The 20438-nt window shown below is 45.4% G+C and overlaps 1 protein-coding gene across 4 annotated transcripts in view; it reads right to left on the bottom strand.

The window, feature by feature from the left end:
* Positions 1 to 20438, bottom strand: part of LRRFIP1 (LRR binding FLII interacting protein 1) — a 162520-nt gene that overhangs the window by 30964 nt on the left and 111118 nt on the right. For 3 of the 4 annotated variants that reach the window (XM_081938312.1, XM_081938313.1, XM_081938311.1), the window contains exons 10-12: positions 20207 to 20256; positions 13198 to 13312; positions 11104 to 11183 (exon numbers count right to left, since the gene is read on the bottom strand). In XM_081938312.1, the coding sequence (XP_081794438.1) occupies positions 11104 to 11183; positions 13198 to 13312; positions 20207 to 20256 (245 nt within the window). Of the gene's footprint in view, positions 1 to 5237; positions 5265 to 11103; positions 11184 to 13197; positions 13313 to 20206; positions 20257 to 20438 lie in introns of those variants that run through there. The other variant, XM_081938314.1, reaches the window with a different exon arrangement.

Consider the following 20438-nt stretch of genomic DNA (forward strand, 5'->3'; position numbering starts at 1 on the left):
CTAGAATGTATTCCATGACTGTGCAAGAGCTCAAGGAGATGAGGGCTTACATTGACAAAAATTTAAAATGGGGTTTTATTCAACCTGCTAGATGGAGAACAGCGGCCCCAGTCCTGTTTCAGGAGAAGAAGCCTTTGTCTATGTGTAGACTTTATGTCTTAATGCAATATGCGTGGAGCATCTCTATCCGCTTCCTTTAATGACAGATATGATGGCCCGATTGACGGAAGGGCAGGTTTTCACCAAATTGGATTTAAGGGAAGCAAATTACAAGATAAGATTGAAAGCTGGGGATGAATGGAAGACCGCATTCAATTGTCCCCTAGGTAGTTATCAATTGCAGGTAATTCCCTTCGGGTTACAAGGAGCTCCTACAGTGTTCATGCAGCTGTTTAATCACGTATTGCATGAACACCTCTACAACATAGTTTTGGTGTATTTAGATGATATCCTTATCTACACCAAAACAATGCAAGAACATGTAGCCTTAGTGGGTCAAGTCCTCAAAAAACTGTTGGATGCCCGATTGTATGTGAAGCTTTCTAAATGCAAGTTTCACTGGACCCAATTAGACTACCTTGGGTTTTGTATATCCCAGAGAGGGCTTGAGATGGACTCTGCAAAGGTCCAGGTGGTGATGGACTGGCAGGCACCCAGAACACGAAAACAATCACAAAGGGTTTTTTGGGATTCGTCAATTTCTCCCACCAGTTCATCCTGTCATTTGCCCAAGTGGCATTACTACTTACTGACCTACTAAAGACAAAACATTTGATTAAACAACCACATCCTAGTTGTCCAATACAATGGACACTTAAGAGTCAACACGCTTTTGAGAAATTAAAAACACTGTTTGCAAGGGAGCCGGTGTTGCAACATCCCCAGCAATCTGAGTCTTTTATAATTCAGGCAGATGCTAGTGATGTAGCAGTGGCTGCAGTCCTGTTACAAAAGAATAGGGAGGGGAATCTCCAGTCATGTACTTATACCTCACAGAAATTGTCCAAGACTGAGAGAAATTTACTGATTTGGGAGAAAGAGGCCTTTGCAGTAAAGTGGGCATTGACCACATGGAGCGGGTTTTACCTTTCGAGGTCTAGATGGACCATAAAAACCTAGGGACCATACAGACTCCTCGATGGTTGTCGCCAAAGCAAGTGAGGTGGGCATTACATTTTCGGAGATTTAATTTCATCCTCTGGTACATACCTGCAGGAATTTTCTGGCAGATACACTGTCCAGAAAACCACAATATGACAGTGCCCATGAGGAAATAGCACAGGCCATCATACCCCCTAGTGCAGTGATGGTGAACCTATGGCACGCTTGCCACAGGTGGCTCGTGGAGCCATTTGTCAGGGCAACGAGGCGCTGCCGTCAGCTGGCCAGCCCACATGCGCGCGCTGGCCAGCTGAGTTCACCCTTTTTAAAAGCCATTTTCCCCCTCCCCAGGCTCCCGAGGCTTTATAGGAGCATGGGGGGGGGAAGAGCCCCCGCCGGAGGCCCTCCCTGAAGCCTCCGGAGTGCAAAAAACCAGCCCTATGGGCAAACCAGTAGTTCGGGAACTGACTTCCGGTTTGCTCGGAGATTCATTTTGACTGCTCCGGAGGCTTCAGGGAAGCATCCTGAAGGTCCCTGAAGCCTTCAGAGCGCTCAAAATGACCCTCCGAGCAAACCAGAAGTCACTTCCGGTTTCCTCAGATGGTCGTTTTGACTGCTCCGGAGGCTTCAGGGAAGCGTCCTGAAGGTTCCTGAAGCCTCCGGAGGGCTTCCGGGGGGCGGGGGAGGCTGTTTTCACCCTCCCCAGGTTTCTATAAAGCCTCTGGAGCCTGGGGAGGGTGAAAAAAGCATGCAAAAAATGGGGGGGGGTCGTGCCTGTAGTGGGCGCATGCACACTGGGGGGTCACGCATTGCATTATGGGTGCGGCACGCCTACACACGACCCCCATGCACTCCCCCCACTTATGGCATGCGAGCCAAAAAAGGTTCACAATCGCTGCCCTAGTGATTCCCGGGGAGACCTTGAGGCTCCAAAGGTCCCAACTGTAGCACTGCTTACCTCATGAGAGGACATTACCCAGGCTATACTGTCAGCACTCTCTATGGATCAATTTTATATGGAGAACCAGGCACTGTTACTCACACAGAGATGGGTTTGTATGGAAGGGTCAGAAGTTGTATGTCCCCTAGGCTGTTTGGATAAATGTTCTAAAACAATATCATGATCTCCGGTCCTCTGGTCACTTTGGGTTCGTAAAAACCCTTCATTTCGTGAATCATCAGTTTTGGTGGCCACAGATAAAAAAGGATGTAAAGGATTATGTACAAAGTTGTACGGTGTGTGCAACTACGAAAGTTCATCCTGGGAAATCAGTAGGTCTGTTACAACCAGTGGCTGATCCGGTTAAGACAATGGGACCAGATTGCAATGGACTTCATCATAGGCTTACCAGAACATAAGAGTCATAACGTAATTTTGACTGTTATACAGTGGGGCAAAAAAGTATTTAGTCAGCCACCAATTGTGCAAGTTCTCCCACTTAAAAAGATGAGAGAGGCCTGTAATTGGCATCATAGGTAGACCTCAACTATGAGAGACAAAATGAGAAAACAAATCCAGACAATCACATTGGCTGATTTGGAAAGAATTTATTTGCAAATTATGGGGAAAATAAGTATTTGGTCACCTACAAACAAGCAAGATTTCTGGCTCTCACAGACCTGTACTTCTTCTTTAAGAGGCTCCTCCGTCCTGCACTCATTACCTGTATCAATGGCACCTGTTTGAACTTGTTATCAGTATAAAAGACACCTGTCCATAACCTCAAACAGTCACACTCCAAACTCCACTATGGTGAAGACCAAAGAGCTGTCAAAGGACACCAGAAACAAAATTGTAGACCTGCACCAGGCTGGGAAGACTGAATCTGCATTAGGCAAGCAGCTTGGTGTGAACAAATCAACTTTGGGAGCAATAATTAGAAAATGGAAGACATACAAGACCACTGATAATCTCCCTCAATCTGAGGCTCCACGCAAGATCTCACCCCGTGGGGTCAAAATGATCACAAATACAGTGAGCAAGAATCCCAGGACCACACAGGGGGACCTAGTGAATGACCTGCAGAGAGCTAGGACCAACGTAACAAAGGCTACCATCAGTAACACTACGCCGCCAGGGACTCAGATCCTGCAGTGCCAGACGTGTCCCCCTGCTTAAGCCAATACATGTCCGGGCCCATCTGAAGTTTGCTAGAGAGCATTTGGATGATCCAGAAGAGGATTGGGAGAATGTCATATGGTCAGATGAAATCAAAATAGAACTGTTTGGTAGAAACACAACTCGTCATGTTTGGAGGAGAGAGAATGCTGAGTTGCATCCAAAGAGCACCATACCTACTGTGAAGCATGGGGGTGGCAACATCATGCTTTGGGGCTGTTTCTCTGCAAAGCGACCAGGACGACTGATCCGTGTACAGGACAGAATGAATGGGGCCATGTATCGTGAGATTTTGAGTGCAAACCTCCTTCCATCAGCAAGGGCATTGAAGATGAAACGTGGCTGGGTCTTTCAACATGACAATGATCCCAAACATACCGCCTGGGCAACGAGGGAGTGGCTTTGTAAGAAGCATTTCAAGGTCCTGGAGTGGCCTAGCCAGTCTCCAGATCTCAACCCCATAGAAAACCTTTGGAGGGAGTTGAAAGTCCGTGTTGCCCAGCGACAGCCCCAAAACATCACTGCTCTAGAGGAGATCTGCATGGAGGAATGGGCCAACATACCAGCAACAGTGTGTGCCAACCTTGTGAAGACTTACAGGAAACGTTTGACCTCTATCATTGCCAACAAAGGATATATAACGAAGTATTGAGATGAACTTTTGATATTGACCAAATACTTATTTTCCACCATAATTTGCAAATAAATTCATTCCAAATCAGCCAAAGTGATTGTCTGGATTTGTTTTCTCATTTTGTCTCTCATAGTTGAGGTCTACCTATGATGCCAATTACAGGCTTCTCTCATCTTTTTAAGTGGGAGAACTTGCACAATTGGTGGCTGACTAAATACTTTTTTGCCCCACTGTAGATCTATTTTCGAAACAGGCCCACTTTATAGTCTGTGCAATCTCTCTTCCACTAAAACGTTAGCTACACTCTTTATAAAACATATATATCGCCTGCATGGGATCCAACAGAGGGTTATATCAGATTGTGGAGTCCAATTTACCGCCCGATTTTGGAGGGAATTTCTGACCAGAGTAGGGTCAAGTAAAGGTTTGAGTTCCACATTCCACCCGGCAACGAATGGGGCTGCAGAGAGAGCAAATGCTATGCTTGAGCGATATTTACGTTGCTACATACAATATCAGCAGGATGATTGGGAAGATCTCCTTCCCTATGCTAGCTTATAATAATGCCTTGCATAGTAGTATGGGATTTACCCCATTTCAGTAGTTATAGGTAAATAATTTCTTTCAATACATGAGTATCCTATACCACCAGAGGATATAGGAGTCCAGAAGTGGGCTGAGCAAACATAGCAAGTGTGGACGAAAGTGCAGAATGCCTTACAGAACTAAGCTGCAGAATATAAAAAACAAGCAGACAAAAACATAGAATGCAAGATCCCTTCCATGTAGGACAACTGGTATATCTATCAATTAAATATCTGAAGCTCAATGTGCCTTGCAAAAAGTTAGGCCCCAAATATATTGGCCCATTCCCCATAAAGCAGATTATTAATCCCGTAACAGTACGATTAAAGTTGCCAAAAATTTTAGGTAAGACCCATCCAGTCTTCCATTGTAGCCTTTTACGACCAGTCAAAATAAGCAGGATAACGGGCCCTTCAGTTGTATAGCCCAATCCAATTGCCGATGGGGAGGGAGGGTGACCACTATGAAGTAGAAGAAATCCTGAATGCCCGGATGCATGTGGGATGCCTACAATATCTGATACTGTGGAAAGGCTACCCTCTCGCTGAGGCAACATGGGTGCCTAGCTATGATGTTAATGCCCCAAGATTGGTTACAAAATTTCACCACTGGTATCCGGAAAAGCTGGGACCCCCCACCATCTACCTCTACTCACCGTTGTCTTTGTATTCCAGACACCGGCTCCGTGGTAGAGGGGGGTCACAAGTCAGCCTCGTCATCCATGACACCTGTTCCTATCATCGTCCAGCTAATCTTCATTGCCCATGTTGGACTGCTGTAGCCTCATCTCTCTGTTCTGCTCAGCATTGGAACTCAGCCAAGCAGCTGAAGCAACAGCAGATATTATCAGCAAGCCAAGAAGCATGACTCAATGTAATCAAGACTTACAGAAGCGGCAATTATCAGTGACGTTCCTGGGTGGGTGTTAAACTGCCGAAATGAACTTATCTTTAATGGATGGAGGAGCAGACCAGTTGAGAGGGGGTTGCTTGTGAAGTCTTTGATTTTATGCATTCCAATAGGGCACTGGTGATAGGCTCAGGGGGAGGAAAAGTGGGACAGATTGGACACTAGGTGCTGGGCAGGGCTCAAGGGATTGGCTTATAAGATGGAGGGCAGCATGGAGCAGGAGCTCCAACAATTATTCCATTTTTTCAAGAATGTGGTGGTCAGTTAGTGATAAAGAAGCATTCAAAACAGGATTGGTGGTTTGTTTTTTTTATTGTTTCATCGGAACCTTGACAGGAAAAAGAGTTGTAAAATTAGACACGAGTCACATAACAACAGCTTTGCTTTGCAACAGAAATTCTGGCACTTGAAACCAGAGTTTCTATTGCAAAGCAAGGCAGTTTTTACATGATCACATGACCCCGGACACTGCAACTGTTGTAACTACATATAAATACCACTTGTCAAGCACCTGAATTCTGATCATGCGACCGTGGGGATGCTTGGAGTGTGAGTATGTGAGAACTAGTCATAAACAATATTTTTCAGTGCTATTTTAACTGAATGGTCACGAAACAAATGGTTGCAAGTCAACAATTACTTGTGTAGAAAATAGTTTGGAATTTCATTTTCTAGATAATTGAATTACATATACATAGTTGGGCTCAAAGAAGAAAAAAAGTGTGTAGCAAATAACACAGAATTTTACACACACACACACACACACAGAGTCATCATCACACACACACTAAGTAAAGGTTACCCCGTGTTGACAGTCTCAGCTGGTATACATATATCTTCAAACATGAATACATGAATATACACATGCATTCAAACATGAAGTTGGCTGTATAAAAAGCAGTAGAGGACAAGAGACATGGATCAAATAGAGCTTTGAAGAATGGCAATAAATGCAATGTGAATTTTTTTAGTTGTATTTCATCACTAGCAAAGGTGAAATAATTTTTTTGGGTATGAAAGCTATATTGCAGGTAAATTTTGGCAGGCAAATCATGAGTGTTCTGTTGCATATTTGTAAAAAAGAAGAAATGCTTCTATTTTTCCTGGTAATTGCCAAGTGTCAACAGAGACTCCAAGCCACTAAAACAAAAGATGTGTGTGTTTGTGTGTGTATGTATGCAACCGTTCCCTTCCCATAGAAAGGGATAGCCTTCCAATCCAGCTGCCTGTCAGGGTTCCAAACAGCATCCTCAATAAAATAAGAATTCAAGGCAAGAGATTCCTCAAAACACCAAATTATTAGAAGAACTATGTTGACACATCTGGGAAAACCCGAATCTGAAAGCTTCCAGGTTTTCCCCACCTAATTGAAAGTTCAAGACCCTGCCCAACACCCATAGGTCCATCACATGGTCCAATCAGTCAGTGCCACAGAGGAAGATTCCTCCCATCCATATCCCTCCAGGTGCAGGGACTAGGTGACTTTGACTTTCTGAGAAACAATGTTATTTTAGCTACATATCTCCCAAGGTCCATACAATCTCCCCTCCAATTTCCCATAGTAGACTATGTTTGAAATGTGGCAGGCTTGAGGCCCTATACACCGATGCCTTCCAAGCCTGACAGGCTGTCCCCCACCTCAACAGAAGAGCATGTCATGTAACGAAAGTAACACAGGGGGTTAATCAGCTACCTAATCACCCCTCCCCGGGAGTGGCCCCTTTGGCTTATCAGGGTATTTGTCATGGAACTGCTTAACTAGACTATCTGCATTTACATTCCAGATTTTTACCCACATAGCTTCTGACAAAGGTACCCTTTCCAGTCTATTAAATATTGTAATTGATCCCTATCAGTGGTGGGTTCCTGCCGGATCGCACCGGATCGCGCGCTCCCTTTCGGCGCTAAACCCGGAAGTACGGTCTTGCCCCGCCCCTGGCGATGCGACGACGCTTGCCTGCGCTCCACCAGCTCGGCTAGGAACGGAGACGTTTCCTCAGCGGAGCGGAGCGCCTGAAAGGGACGCAGGCTCAGCCTGCCAGGCTGCCACCACTCCACTGAAGACATTGCTGAGCAGAGAAACGTCTCCGTTCCCAGCTGAGCTGGTGGAGCGCAGGCAAGCGTCGTCGCGTCGCCAGGGGCAGGGCAAGACCGTACCTCCGGGTTTAGCGCCGAAAGGGAGCGTGCGATCCGGTGCGATCCGGCAGGAACCCACCACTGATCCCTATGCAATGTAGAGTCTAGAATCTTCTTCACTTCAAAATAGGTTTCCCCTTGCACTACTATAGGAGGAGGAGGGGCCCAGGTCATAACCTAGATCCCAGGGCCAGTTTTAGTTTGTGTTTGAAATTTGGCAGGCTTGAGGTCCTATACCCCAATGGGCTTCCAAGCCTAACACTGCCAGCCACAGCCAACCTGCTAAGTGCCATCAAGAGACTACAGTCACCACTTTCCTACACCACTGCTGTCGACGTCCCCCAGCAATGCCCGTCATGGAGGGCAAATTGTGCAGGTGTTTCTCTGCAAGCACCCACCCCCATACCACCTGTCTCCGCCCCCTACAAGCATCCTCAAGGATAGAGCCCCAGTGCTGCCCCCGTCCCACCTGCCGCTGACATTCCCCCACCTGCTGACACTCCTGCCGGTGGACACGCCACAAGTAGAGCTAATTGTCCCATGTGGAGAATTGGATGTGGAGATTTGTGTTGCAGTGCACCTGTGAATAGATAGCATGGGAGAAGAGGCAGGGTAATAATGGTGGCAGTATAGCACTGGGGAGGGCCAGCTGTGGACAAAGGCTGGCAGTGGGTTGCCTGGCATGTTTTTTTTTTTACTTAAATGTCCGTGGACGCCCAGTCAGGGAGAAACATCTGCAGTGGGTCAACTGGACTGTGGAGGCTGTGTGTGGTTTCCTTAAATGCAGCCACAATTACATTCTCTATCAGTTCTATATCTGTGCAAGATACATTCCGATCCGCCATATTTGAGTTTTAAGAGTCAGGATCTTTATAAATCCTGATCATTGCTCATGTATGTCCCTCACAATCTAGATCTTTGTTGATGTGTCTTTTAAGGTGTTTTTATTACTGTCAAAGAATAGCATGTAGAAGAAGAAAAAGGCCAGTTTGAAGCAGCTGTATTTTATCTCCAGTTTGCTATTTATATGAAAGTCCAAATAAAACAAGAGACTGCATAGATCCAGACTGGTGAGAAACAAATACTTAGAGAGAAATTGTACAATAATTCTTAGGGTGTAAGGACCTGGGTAGTGGCTTAAGGCATGACCTCACCTGACCCAAGATCAATACAAAACTGGGAATGCAGAACAGGTGCCTGCTCGAACCTTGCTAATGCTCTCCTCATTCATTATGCATTTCAAAACCCACTTTTAAGTGTCCAGGCTTTCAGAATGCATAATTGAGGGTTATCAGGTGTCTCCCCCCCACACCCGCGGCAATATTAGAAATACATTTAGAAAAGTTATGTTGGTCCATTACCATATCTAAGCTTTAACATAACTCGCTAAGTAACCAGGGTGCCAATCCAAGAAGGAATCATGTGATTCTAATTGGTGACATTTGTACTTATATTCCACCACTGCTCACAAGCTTCTGGATGTAATTCAAGATGCTGCTATCACTTATAAACGTTTCCATGGCATAGGACTAAATTGTTTGTGGGACTAACATGAGAGAAATGCTGTGGTTCCTATTGATTAAAAAATGTTATCTTGTGAAAACGAAAAAGTGTATATTTTTACTATGTATTACATCCCCCTATTGATATTAATAAATTATACCTGTTCCATAGAAATGGATGTAGCGGTTTACTTCAAATTAAACAAACTGTTGAAGATGAAAAGCTTGCACTGGCATTGAAAGCATTGAAGCAACTAAAAAACACACTAGATTTAATTCTGGTTGAAAAGAGGAAAATGCGGGTAACTGATGTGGTAATACCAGAAGATAGCTGAATAGAAGACAAATTGGAGAAGATCAAAAACTATCAAAATCTGAAAATTGAAGTTGAAAGATTATGGCATAAACCAGCTGCAATGGTTCCAGTGGTTATAAGCACACTGGGGGCCATATCAAAAATATATTGGACAGCTTAGAAAATCATTTCATTTCATTGCATTGCATTGATTGCATAGCATAAAATCATTGTATTGTATTGTATTGATTCACATGCTCAGAATTGCACTGAACACCCCCCCCCCCCGACACCATTTGCAGCCCTAGGCAAAGAGAAGCCGGGGAAGATGGCAGCCTCTCTTACAGGCCCTCTTTGCTTCTCAAGTGAATGTCAGCTGGGGGTGGGGTGGGTGGGCGAAAGGCTTGAGCAGATGGCTTTGCATGCTGGCAGTCTTTGGCCGCTCAATAGCGATGGTGGAGGGCAGCAAGTCAGTGGAGAACAGCTCCTTAATGTTAAGAGCCAGCCATGGTCTTGGGCAGCCCATCTGTCTGTCCTTTCTTGCTTGCCTATTGTTCGTGGCTGACATATCTGGACTCTGGGCAGCTGGATGCACCCCCCAGCTCACTCCAAAAACTCTCCACAGACCCCCCCCCACCCCTGGTCCTGCTGTCTGATCCCGAGCAAAGGAGGTTGAGCTCCCAAGGAACCCTCACTCTCCACCCTCCAAGGGAGACCACCACATCCTTCCTCTACCACCCCATTCCCTGATGGGGGCTGAGGGATCCACCCTTCCTTTCTATCTACCTGGTACCATCCTAGGCTTGCTGGAGAATTTTTTGCTCAAAAGGAAAAGAAAAGACAACACACATTCACACACATTGGTTGTGTAATTTCATACACCTGCACCCTCCAAGGAGTAAAGGTGGAAGAAAACTTCAGTGGGGGGAAAACTTCACAAATCCTGTTGAATTTTTAATATCAGTATGCAAACCTGGGCCTAAAATGTGATCTATCTCCACACAACTACTAAAACCAGATAAAGAGACAAACAAAATTATACATTTATTCATTGAGCAAAATGATCCAGGATCTTTGAAGATTTCCAGATTGTTCCTAACAGATTAAAACGGTTCCTTGAGTGACCGTTCAAAGTTACAATGGAACTGAAAAAACTTTCCATCTGTTAATTGCAAAAGACCACACGGCTTGGATCCGTGCATATAGTATTCTGATATATTACAATATTTTAGGTTCTTGTAAGAACTTAATATGAATGAAGGCCAATATCAAATAAATATGCTAGAGTTTTATCCCATCTCTTGAGGATTATAGAACTCCACAACAGCTGTCCAAAACTACTTCAAGAAAGGAGTAATAGTGGGGTTCAGCTTTTAGGAAGTTTCCCAAACACTCCAGTCCTCAGTAAATTTTGTTAAGGTTACCTACCAGAAACACTGGATCTATAAGGGATAGAGTAGATTTCTGCACCAGGCCAGTGTTTGGTTTAGACAGGTTTCTTCCAACCCTTCCATTCTATGAACAAGAATTTGAATCCAGAAGCCAGAATATGGCAACTCACCATAAATTACTTCAGAATATTAATCAAATACTACAGAATCAAATGAATCAAATTATCATTTATTAACATTTAGTTAATAATTTGGAATTAAAAATTAAACAATTAAAATTAAACAATATTAACTAATTTCATGGAAAATGGTTTTGAAGCAAATGAGCTGAAATAATCTAATTTCTCCTCTAACACTTTCAGATAAAAAATACAAATAACTGCACCAAACCAGGCAATTCAAGAATATTACCAAGACTATTGTAAACTTACATTCTGTTCCAGTGCTGTAATCTCTTGTTCAGATTTTACAAGCTTAAATTTCAGGTCACTGATTTGTCTGTTTGCATCTCCTAAATAAATAACAATATAAAGTCATGTCTGACATTAAAATAATTCTCAAATACTGTAACTCCTTTAGCATCCATTAGCATTAATTACACAGCTAAGGATGTTACCCACCAGCAGATGGTTCTCCCTCCGTCTTCGGATCTCAGTAATACAGGTATTCCTTGAGTTACGAATATAATGGAGACTGCCCATTCCATTCGTAACCCGATGATTTGTGAGAATGAATCTCGTACCTTGAATGGGATCACTCCTTCCTTTCGCCCAAGCATTGGCTAATCGAATGAGAGGCTTGTTAAGTGGCACATGAGGTATTTCAGGGTGCGGATGGCCATGGAGGGGTAGTGAGGCCTCTGGACGCCCAAATGAGGCTTCTGAGGGGCAGATCCACCCCTCAGAAGCACCATTTTGACTGGCAATGTGCAGGACAAATGTTACAGAACCTCTGTGGTTGTTCGTAATGTGAACAATTACCATGGTGCTGCAAGATTCATAGTTTCGGGCCTTGTTCATGAATATTAGGAGGTGCTTATTGCGTAACTTCAAATATTTCCTAAGGGAACGCTCATAACCCAGGGATTTTCTGTACTTCGCCATATTTTGAGAGTGCTTTCAAGCAGATTTTCAATTGAGAGAGAAAATGAGGAACTAAAGTGAATAGAAATGAACCAAGATCACTTTTCTCCACTCTCCCAGAAAAAATACCAGCTGGACAGTTTTGAAATAGAAATAACACTTCTTGATGTTTGGGATTCACTGATGGACATAGCTGGAATTCTGAGATGGTGTGTTAAGTTGATTCTTGCTCAAATAACTATCACTACCAGTGTGGGTGGCCAGAAAGTACTAAATTACTCAAAGTAAAATTAATAAGAATGATTGCCACCATTCACTATAGCTGCCCAACTCTTATCAGCCTTAATACCTATGTTGCAGCCAAATCCTGCCCCTAAAGCATCTGAATTGTTAGTATGGAGTCATACATCATATTTATTTTCTGAAAGACCAAATATGATGAACTTGGTACTGGGCATCATTGCAACTTTTCTAATGCCTTTTGTCACTCTTCCCACCAAAATGGGTGTGACACAATTGCTCTTCCCTGTTACAAAGGCCAACTCTGGGTATACAGCTGATTAACCTTCCGATAAAGGTTTTTTAAAAAACTTTTGTTGTAGTCCGCCGGCAGCCTGTGGAGCTGACAGCAGAGTCGGACAGTGAGGAGATTGGGGAGAAACATGGGCCAGTCCTGGAGTCCGGGGAAGGTTCAGACAATGGCTCTGCATCTGAGGCAGAGAGGGGGCCAAAGCCATCTGGTAGTGATGTGCTGCTTCCGGAGCCTGACATCAGCGAGGCAAAAGAAAGTGTGAGCCTGCTTCCAGTGTGCGCATGCTCAGAACTGCCAGAAGACAAGAACAGTTAAGACAAAAGGAGTGACTTGGGAGTAAGGCTTGGAGATGATTGGCCACTCCCATAAGACATAAAAGAGGAGCAAGCGGACGTGAGCCTTTGCAGCAAGCAATTTGTTCATTCTGGTTGGTTCAAAGTCTGAAGCTCCGTTTGACTTTTTGCTCCATTTGTCCTTGTAAAACTAATTGGCAATTAGGTGTCTGGAAGTATTTCAAGGGAGATAAAGGTGGGTGCTTATCAGCATTGCCCTGAAAGACTGTGGCAGACATCTGAATTATTAATGGCTGTGAATGATCATAATTCACAGCTGTTTAAATAAAACACGGTTTTGGGGACTAAGCTTGTGATTTATGCTTTATCAGGAAGCCTAGGTCAGAACAACTTTTTTTAACAATGCAAGAGAAAAATGTCACTCATTTGACACCATGTTACAATGCATGTTCCTAGTAAGTTTGATTTAATATTCAGCTAACTCCAGCGGTTCAGAATGACAGCTCAGAAAAAAAGCTATTGTATCTCTGCATGACTAACTGAGAGGTCTATTTCATTATGGAAGTAGAAAAAAATAACTACTAAATTTAAAAATTTTAAATTCGGGATTAATCTTACTTTGAAGATCAACCACATGCATGTCTGGGCCATTTTCTAGGACTCCATCTTCCAAATGTAACTTCTCAATTTTGCTATTTTGCTTTTCTTCCAGTTGTCCCTTTAATTTTTTTATCTGAAAGCCATAAAAAAAAAATCAATCCAAGGAGAAATGATCCAAGTTACACATGAATAGAATCATTATAACTTTCAGAAGATTGCCTGGTGCCTCCATTTTGATTTATGAAGGAGTACATATAAAAGAGGTAAACATATTAAATGGCAAGATAATTATCAGTTTATGCACAGACTTTTGTAACATAACCCTGAAGAAGAATGATGGCTACCAATCCTGCCCTTTCAAAAACTACAGAAAAGATTTTGGAGATGCCAAATTCAGTTATTAAGATAATAGTAATAGAACAGAACAGAACAGAACAGAACAGAACGGAATGGAACGGAATAGAACAGAACTTTATTACGGACATAGATATCACTTTTTACAATATATAAAAAAAAATAGTACTGACATTAATAATGGATAATAACATCCCTGTTAAGAAAATACATGTTCTCAAACTGTTTGGGTCACTCCCTAGTTTACGTGGGTGAAAAGCTGATAAATACGTGAGTAAATATAATGTTCCAAAAATTGTTAGAGATGTCTCCAAAAAATTGGTACAAGTTGACAGCTATAATTCTGTAACCATTTTTTTTCTTGTAGACATTGTAGCAACACAGATTTTTGCCACTGCATGTGTAGTAGACAGGTTTGAGTCCTGGAGGAGAAAGCCTACATAAAAATTGTCTGCCCTCCCTGGCAATCTCTCTAGTAAGGGGAGAATATATGCTGACCTATAACTCACAGTACAGTAAAACATGTGAGATATCTTTGACTTCTCCTTTACCACATATACATATCTGTTCTGCTATTGGTGTTCTCTTATACCTGCCCTGGAGGAGTGCTATTGTTTGTTTTGGTAAGATCAGATCATTTAAATATCTTGACGATTTCCACACACCCTGTTTGATTCTATCCCTATGGCAAGAAACTGGGAGGTTGTGAGTTCTAGTTCTACCTTAAGCGTGAATGCCAAATGGGTGTCTTTGGGCCAGTCATGCACTCTCAGTCAGCCCAAACCTACTCATAGGGTTGTTGTGGAGAAAAAAGAAGGGAGCTATTAAGTATGTTTGCAGACTTGAATTATATATAAAAAGAAAGATTGGATTTTAAAAACTCTAAAAGAACCCTCCTGATCCATTAGTTTCATATTCTGTAATTTGTCCTCTACAGATGAATCAATAGTATGTTGTACTATACAGAACAATATCTGGAAATCATTATTTTTTTTAAATCTAGAACATACATATATATAATTAATTGTAATTCCAAAATCTCTATCGTCTTAAAAGTATTCCTTGGGAAGAATACTGTACCTAAAAGCCATGAAACAAAAGATGGAAAGGGTAAGAATCATGGCTGATGCTACAAGCCATTTCTATGACTGTTTAATTTTTAAATGGATAGACAGACACCTTCCAGAAAGACAATTTGAATGTTGTTTGGTGGAGAGTGGCACAAAGTAATGATAAAAGCAGATGGGGGGAACTAGAACAAAGACACAAAAGCATCTGTTTTTTCAAAGAACCCTTTTTTAGCATTCAAATTCCAGTTGTTAAATCTGCATACTATATTCAGGCCAAATTATAAAATTTTAATTGCCTTGTAGTAGTAATAATAATAATAATAATAATAATAATAATAATAATAATAATAATAATAATAATAATAATAATAATAATAATAATAATAATAATAATAATAATATTTTATTTGATTAGCCGCACTCTCTCCAGAAGGACTCGGGGCGGCGTACAATAAAAACACATAAAATACAAATATAGACAATACATACACATAAACATAGACGTATACATGGAGGAGGTAGACAGATAAATGGAAATAGAATTAAGATTGCAATTTAAAATCCCCTAATTAAAATTACAAGATTAAAAACCCGTCAGGAGCGATATGATCAAACTATGGTTGAGCCAGGCCAGCTACTTGGAAAAGGTGGGTCTTGAGCTTTACACGGAAGGAGCGGAGGTCAGAGGTAGTCCTGATATCCGGGGGGAGGTCATTCCACAGGGCTGGGCCTGCCACAGAGAAGGCTCTGCTCTTAGGCGCCGCCCCCCGACACTGTCTGGTGGACGGCACCTGGAGAAGTCCCTCTCTGTGCGAGCGAATTGGTCGCAGGGATGTAAGGGGCAGGATACGATCCCGCAAGTAGCTAGGTCCTGTGCCATGGAGCGCTTTAAAGATCGTTATCAAAACCTTGAAATGCACCCGATAGACCACAGGAAGCCAGTGCAGCTCGCGCAGGAGAGGTGTCACATGGGAGTACCTTGTACTCCCCATAATCACCCGCGCGGCCGCATTCTGGACCAACTGTAGTCTCCGAGTGCATTTCAAGGGAAGCCCCATGTAGAGAGCGTTGCAGTAGTCGAGGCGAGACGTCACCAGCGCATGAGTGACTGTGCGTAAGGGATCCCGGTCAAATAGGGGGCGCAAGTGGCGCACCAGGCGAACCTGGTGGAACGCCCCCCTTGCCACGGCTGTCACATGGTCATCCATGGACAGCCGGGCATCCAGGAGGACGCCCAAATTGCGCGCCCGCTCCACAGGGGCCAGTTGTACGCCCCCGATGGCCAGAGATGGAAGTAACTGGTTGAACCGGGGGGCCGGAACCCACAGCCAATCCGTCTTGGAGGGGTTGAGCTTGAGTCGGTTGTCATCCATCCAGACCCGTACGGCTTCCACACACCGGGACATCACTTCGACGGCCTCGTTGGGGTGGTTCGGGGTGGAAATGTACAGCTGAGTGTCATCAGCGTACAGATGATATCCCACCCCGAAACCACGAATGATCTCACCCAGCGGCTTCATATATGTGTTGAACAGGAGTGGCGAGAGGACCGACCCCTGTGGCACCCCACAAGTAAGGGGGCTTAGGGTCGACCTCTGCTCCCCTGCCAACACACGTTGTGTCCAGCCGGAAAGGTAGGAGCCGAACCACTGCAAAACGGTGCCCCGAACCCCCAACCCCTCCAGTCGGTGCAACAGGATACCATGGTCGATGGTATCAAAAGCCGCCGAGAGGTCTAATAGGACCAGGATAGAGGAACAACCCCTATCTCTGGCCCTCCAGAGATCATCCACCAACGTGACCAAGGCCGTCTCCGTGCTGTGCCCGGGGCGGAAGCCGGACTGGCGCGGGTCTAGATAATCATTTTCCTCCAGATGTTGTGGAAACTGATAAGCCACCACACTCTCTACAACCTTCGCCAAAAAGGGAAGGTTGGAGACAGGACGATAATTGGCCAGCTCCGTAGGGTCCAGGGAAGGCTTCTTGAGCAAGGGTCTCACCACCGCCTCTTTCAAGGCGGCCGGAAGAGACCCCTCACCCAGCGAGGCGTTCACTAGGCCCAGGAGCCAGTCACGTGTAACCTCCCAGGATGCCAGTACAAGCCAGGAGGGGCACGGGTCCAGTAAACATGTGGTAGGTCGCAGTCGTCCACGCATTCTGTCCAAATCCTCAATGGCAACCAAGTCAAACTCCTCCCAGACTGGTCTCTCAAGACTTGCCGCGGACGTCTCCACTAGACCACTGAAAGGTACCCAATCCTTCCGGATTTGAGCGATTTTATCCTGCAGATATTTCCCAAATTCCTCTGCCCTACCCTGTAAAGGGGCCTCCCGCGGCCTCTGAAACAGGAGGGAGCGGGACACCCGAAACAGGGCGGCAGGGCGGTTCTCTGCGGATGCAATGAGAGCGGCACAATATTGAAGTTTGGCCGCTCTCAATGCCACAAGGTACGTCCTTAAATGGGTTCGTACCTGTGTTCGGTCAAATTCGGAACGGGAGGATCTCCAATGACTCTCTAGGCATCTCTTGCGGCGCTTCATCACCCTTAGCTCCTCGGTGAACCAAGGGGCCAGGGTGGATCGTTGCCGCCGGAGAGGCCGCAAAGGCGCCACCCAGTTCAAGGCCCCGGTAGTTGCATTATTCCACACGACCACCAGGTCCTCTACCCGGGGGCGGGTCAGGGCTACAGGAGGTGGCCCAAGCTCCATCTGGAACCTATCTGGTTCCATCAGGCGCCTGGGGCGGAACCATTTAGTGTTTTCCGGTTCCGCCTCCCCGCAGCGGGGGGTAGCACCAGGGAAGTCAAGTCGGAGGAGTGAGTGATCTGACCATGACAGGGGAGTGATGGTTAAATCCCTCCTCCCAGATCACTCAACCACTGGCCAGAGACAAAAACAAGGTCCAAGGTGTGACCTCCCTCGTGTGTCGGGCCCTGAATCAATTGAGTCAGGTCCATGGCTGTCATGGAAGCCATGAACTCCCGAACCCCCTCGGATGCTTCTCCCACCGATGGCAGGTTAAAATCCCCCATCACTAAAAGTTTGGGGGTCTCAACCGCCACCGATGCGATCAGCTCGAGGAGTTCAGGCAGGGCCACTGATGTATAGCGAGGAGCCAGGTATACTATCAGCAGGCCCAGCTGTCTCCCAGGGCCCCATTTCACGACAAGGGACTCACACCCGGACGTCTGTGGCACAGTGGACTCCCTCGGCTCTAAATCCTCCCGAATAATCACTGCTACCCCACCGCCCCTTCCCTGGGCCCAGGGCTGGTGAAATGCTCGGTAACCTGGTGGGCACATTTCCACAAGGGGTAAACCTCCCTCGTGGCCCAACCAGGTCTCCGTTATTCCTGCGAGGTCCGGCTCCCCCTCAAGAATTAGATCGTAAATGAGGGGGGCCTTATTAACAACGGACCTCACATTGCATAGCAACAGCCTCAGGCCTTGGGTCTGCAGCTCCTGACCACCTAGTACGCGGGGGTTGGTACAAGCGACCGGGTGTGACCAACACCCACGGTCTCCCAACCGACTGCGAGTTCTTGATCTGTCCTCGTATCTGCCCCTCCCTACGACCGTTGGAATCAAAGAGCCCTGTATTGGAACGATATCCTCCCCCTCCTCCTCCCTTCCACTCCTTCCGCTCGCGACCACACCTAGTGACCTGGCTCTGTCATCACTCCTGACCTGACCGACCCGCCCCCCAACCCCAGAACCCCTACAAGTTTTTAAAAAACATTTAGCTAAAAAAACCCTAAGTCTCCGCTTCCTCCACCTCTCGAGATTAATAAATCCGTCATCAAGGTGGGCCCTCGAGAGGGCGGAGGGCCACACCTGCGAGAGGGGGGACTCCCGCAGTAGGATTAGGTCTGACCTTAAATACATGGTGATATTAAAATTCGGCAGGGCCTAGGATCTAGGATCTAGGATCTGTGCTGAAGATGTTCTGGCATGTATGCCATAGTCCAGTATAGTTTGAAAAAGCCAGGGCTCCAATGCGGGAGGAGATTATCCAGTCCTAGATGGGGGGGATGGTAGGCTGGACGGATGATCGATCGATAAGTGGGGGCTGGTGGGTGGTCAGTGGTCGATGGCGAGGGGTAGATAGACTATTGTTCGTAATGGGCAGGGGGCAGATGGTCAATAAAACGGTAGGGTCACAGAAGATAAGGAGGTGATCCTCCGGGCACACACAGATGGTAAGCAGGGGCAGGTTGTTAATAAATAATCAGCAGGGGGGTAGGTGGTCACAGTCAAGGAGGCAGCTAGCAGGAGGTAGATAGCTCCTCTGCCGAGCCTGATGTTGAAGCCTTCTGCCAGTCACCAACATGCCCCCCCCCCGGTCTCTGATCGGCCTCCAGAGTCACAGGCCTCCCTCTTCCTACCAGGCCATCGGCACTTCGTTCCTGCCATGGCCTGCATCCTTCGTTCATGGCTCCCAAACCGCCACTCCGAACCCCAACACCGCTCCCACCGGCCTCCAGCCTTCCTGCTCGGCCTACCCGCTCGGCCTTCGCCGGCCTCCAGAGTCCCGGCCGGCCTCCAGCCTTCCCGTTCGACCTTCATTAACTCCAACACCTCTCGCGGTTCGCAGCAGGCCGGGGGATTCAGCGTTCGGCGTTTCCAACCGCCGCCGCCGCCGCTTGGGTCACTGCCGCTCCAGAGCCGGCATCTCCAACCGCCACCGCCTCAAGCCCCGGTCCCAAGCCGCAAGCTTCCGACTCCGCCGACACCAACACGCCCCCGAACACTCCAGCCGCCATTTCCCAGCCTTACGCCTCTCCTCAGGTCTCAAAACGGCGTCTCCCCATCGGCTGATCAACCGGCCCGTTCTCCACGCTCTTCCTGGTCGTCAAACCACCGTGGGGGACCAGCTTGGGTCCTGGAAAGATCCAGGGTGGTTGTTTGCTGGACCCCCGGTCCTCATGATGGAGAAGAGGACCGGCAGCATCCCTGCTCCATTAAAAGAGCCCCGCAGATATATGGAGCTCAGAGGCAGACCGCCATTTCTCCAGGAAGCTCCTCCTCCAAAAAACGCTAAAGATCTAACTTTTTCACTTTTCATTACATTGTAAGCCGCCCAGAGTTGCTATATCGATGAGGTGGGTGGCATAAAAATTTAATAATAAATAAATATAACTAAAATATATATTTAATTTATAAATTTATTTAATAGATATATTTGATTTATAATTTATTATATTTAATTTATAAAATAAATAAAATACTTCATGCATGCTAAGATATAGGTAATCCTTGACTTACATCCACAATTGAGCCCAAAATTTCTGTTGTTAAGTGAGTTTTGCCCCATTTTACCGCCTTTCTTGTCACAGTTAAGTAAATTGATGTTAGTAACCTGATTGTTAAGTGAATTTGGTTTCCCACTGACTTTGCTGGTCAGAAGGTTGCAAAAGGTGATCATATTTACCTGGGGACACAGCAACATTCATAAATATAAACCAGTTGCCAAGCATCCAAATTTTGATCACATAATCTGAGGCTGCAACGGTTATAACTGTAAAAAACGGTCATAAGTCACTTTTTTTCAGAGCCAACAATGAGTATACTCAAACAGACTAAATACAAAGTATTGAGCTCTTACCTGTTGAAGTAAAAATTCTCGCTCATCCAGAAGTCTTTTTAATCTAAAGTCTATAAGAGAGAAAAAAAGATACAAAACACTTGATATTTTACACATTTTTAAATAAAGATAATGATGAAGGTTAGTGGGACAAATGATAAATGAAATTATGCACGTACCACAGTAAATGATGTCACAGACAGGACTGGGAAGGGATTTTCAAGGGAGATTATGCCAATCCCACAAAGCATGC

This window comes from Natrix helvetica (assembly GCF_964273705.1).
Source record: "Natrix helvetica genome assembly, chromosome: 1".
NCBI lineage: Eukaryota > Metazoa > Chordata > Lepidosauria > Squamata > Natricidae > Natrix > Natrix helvetica.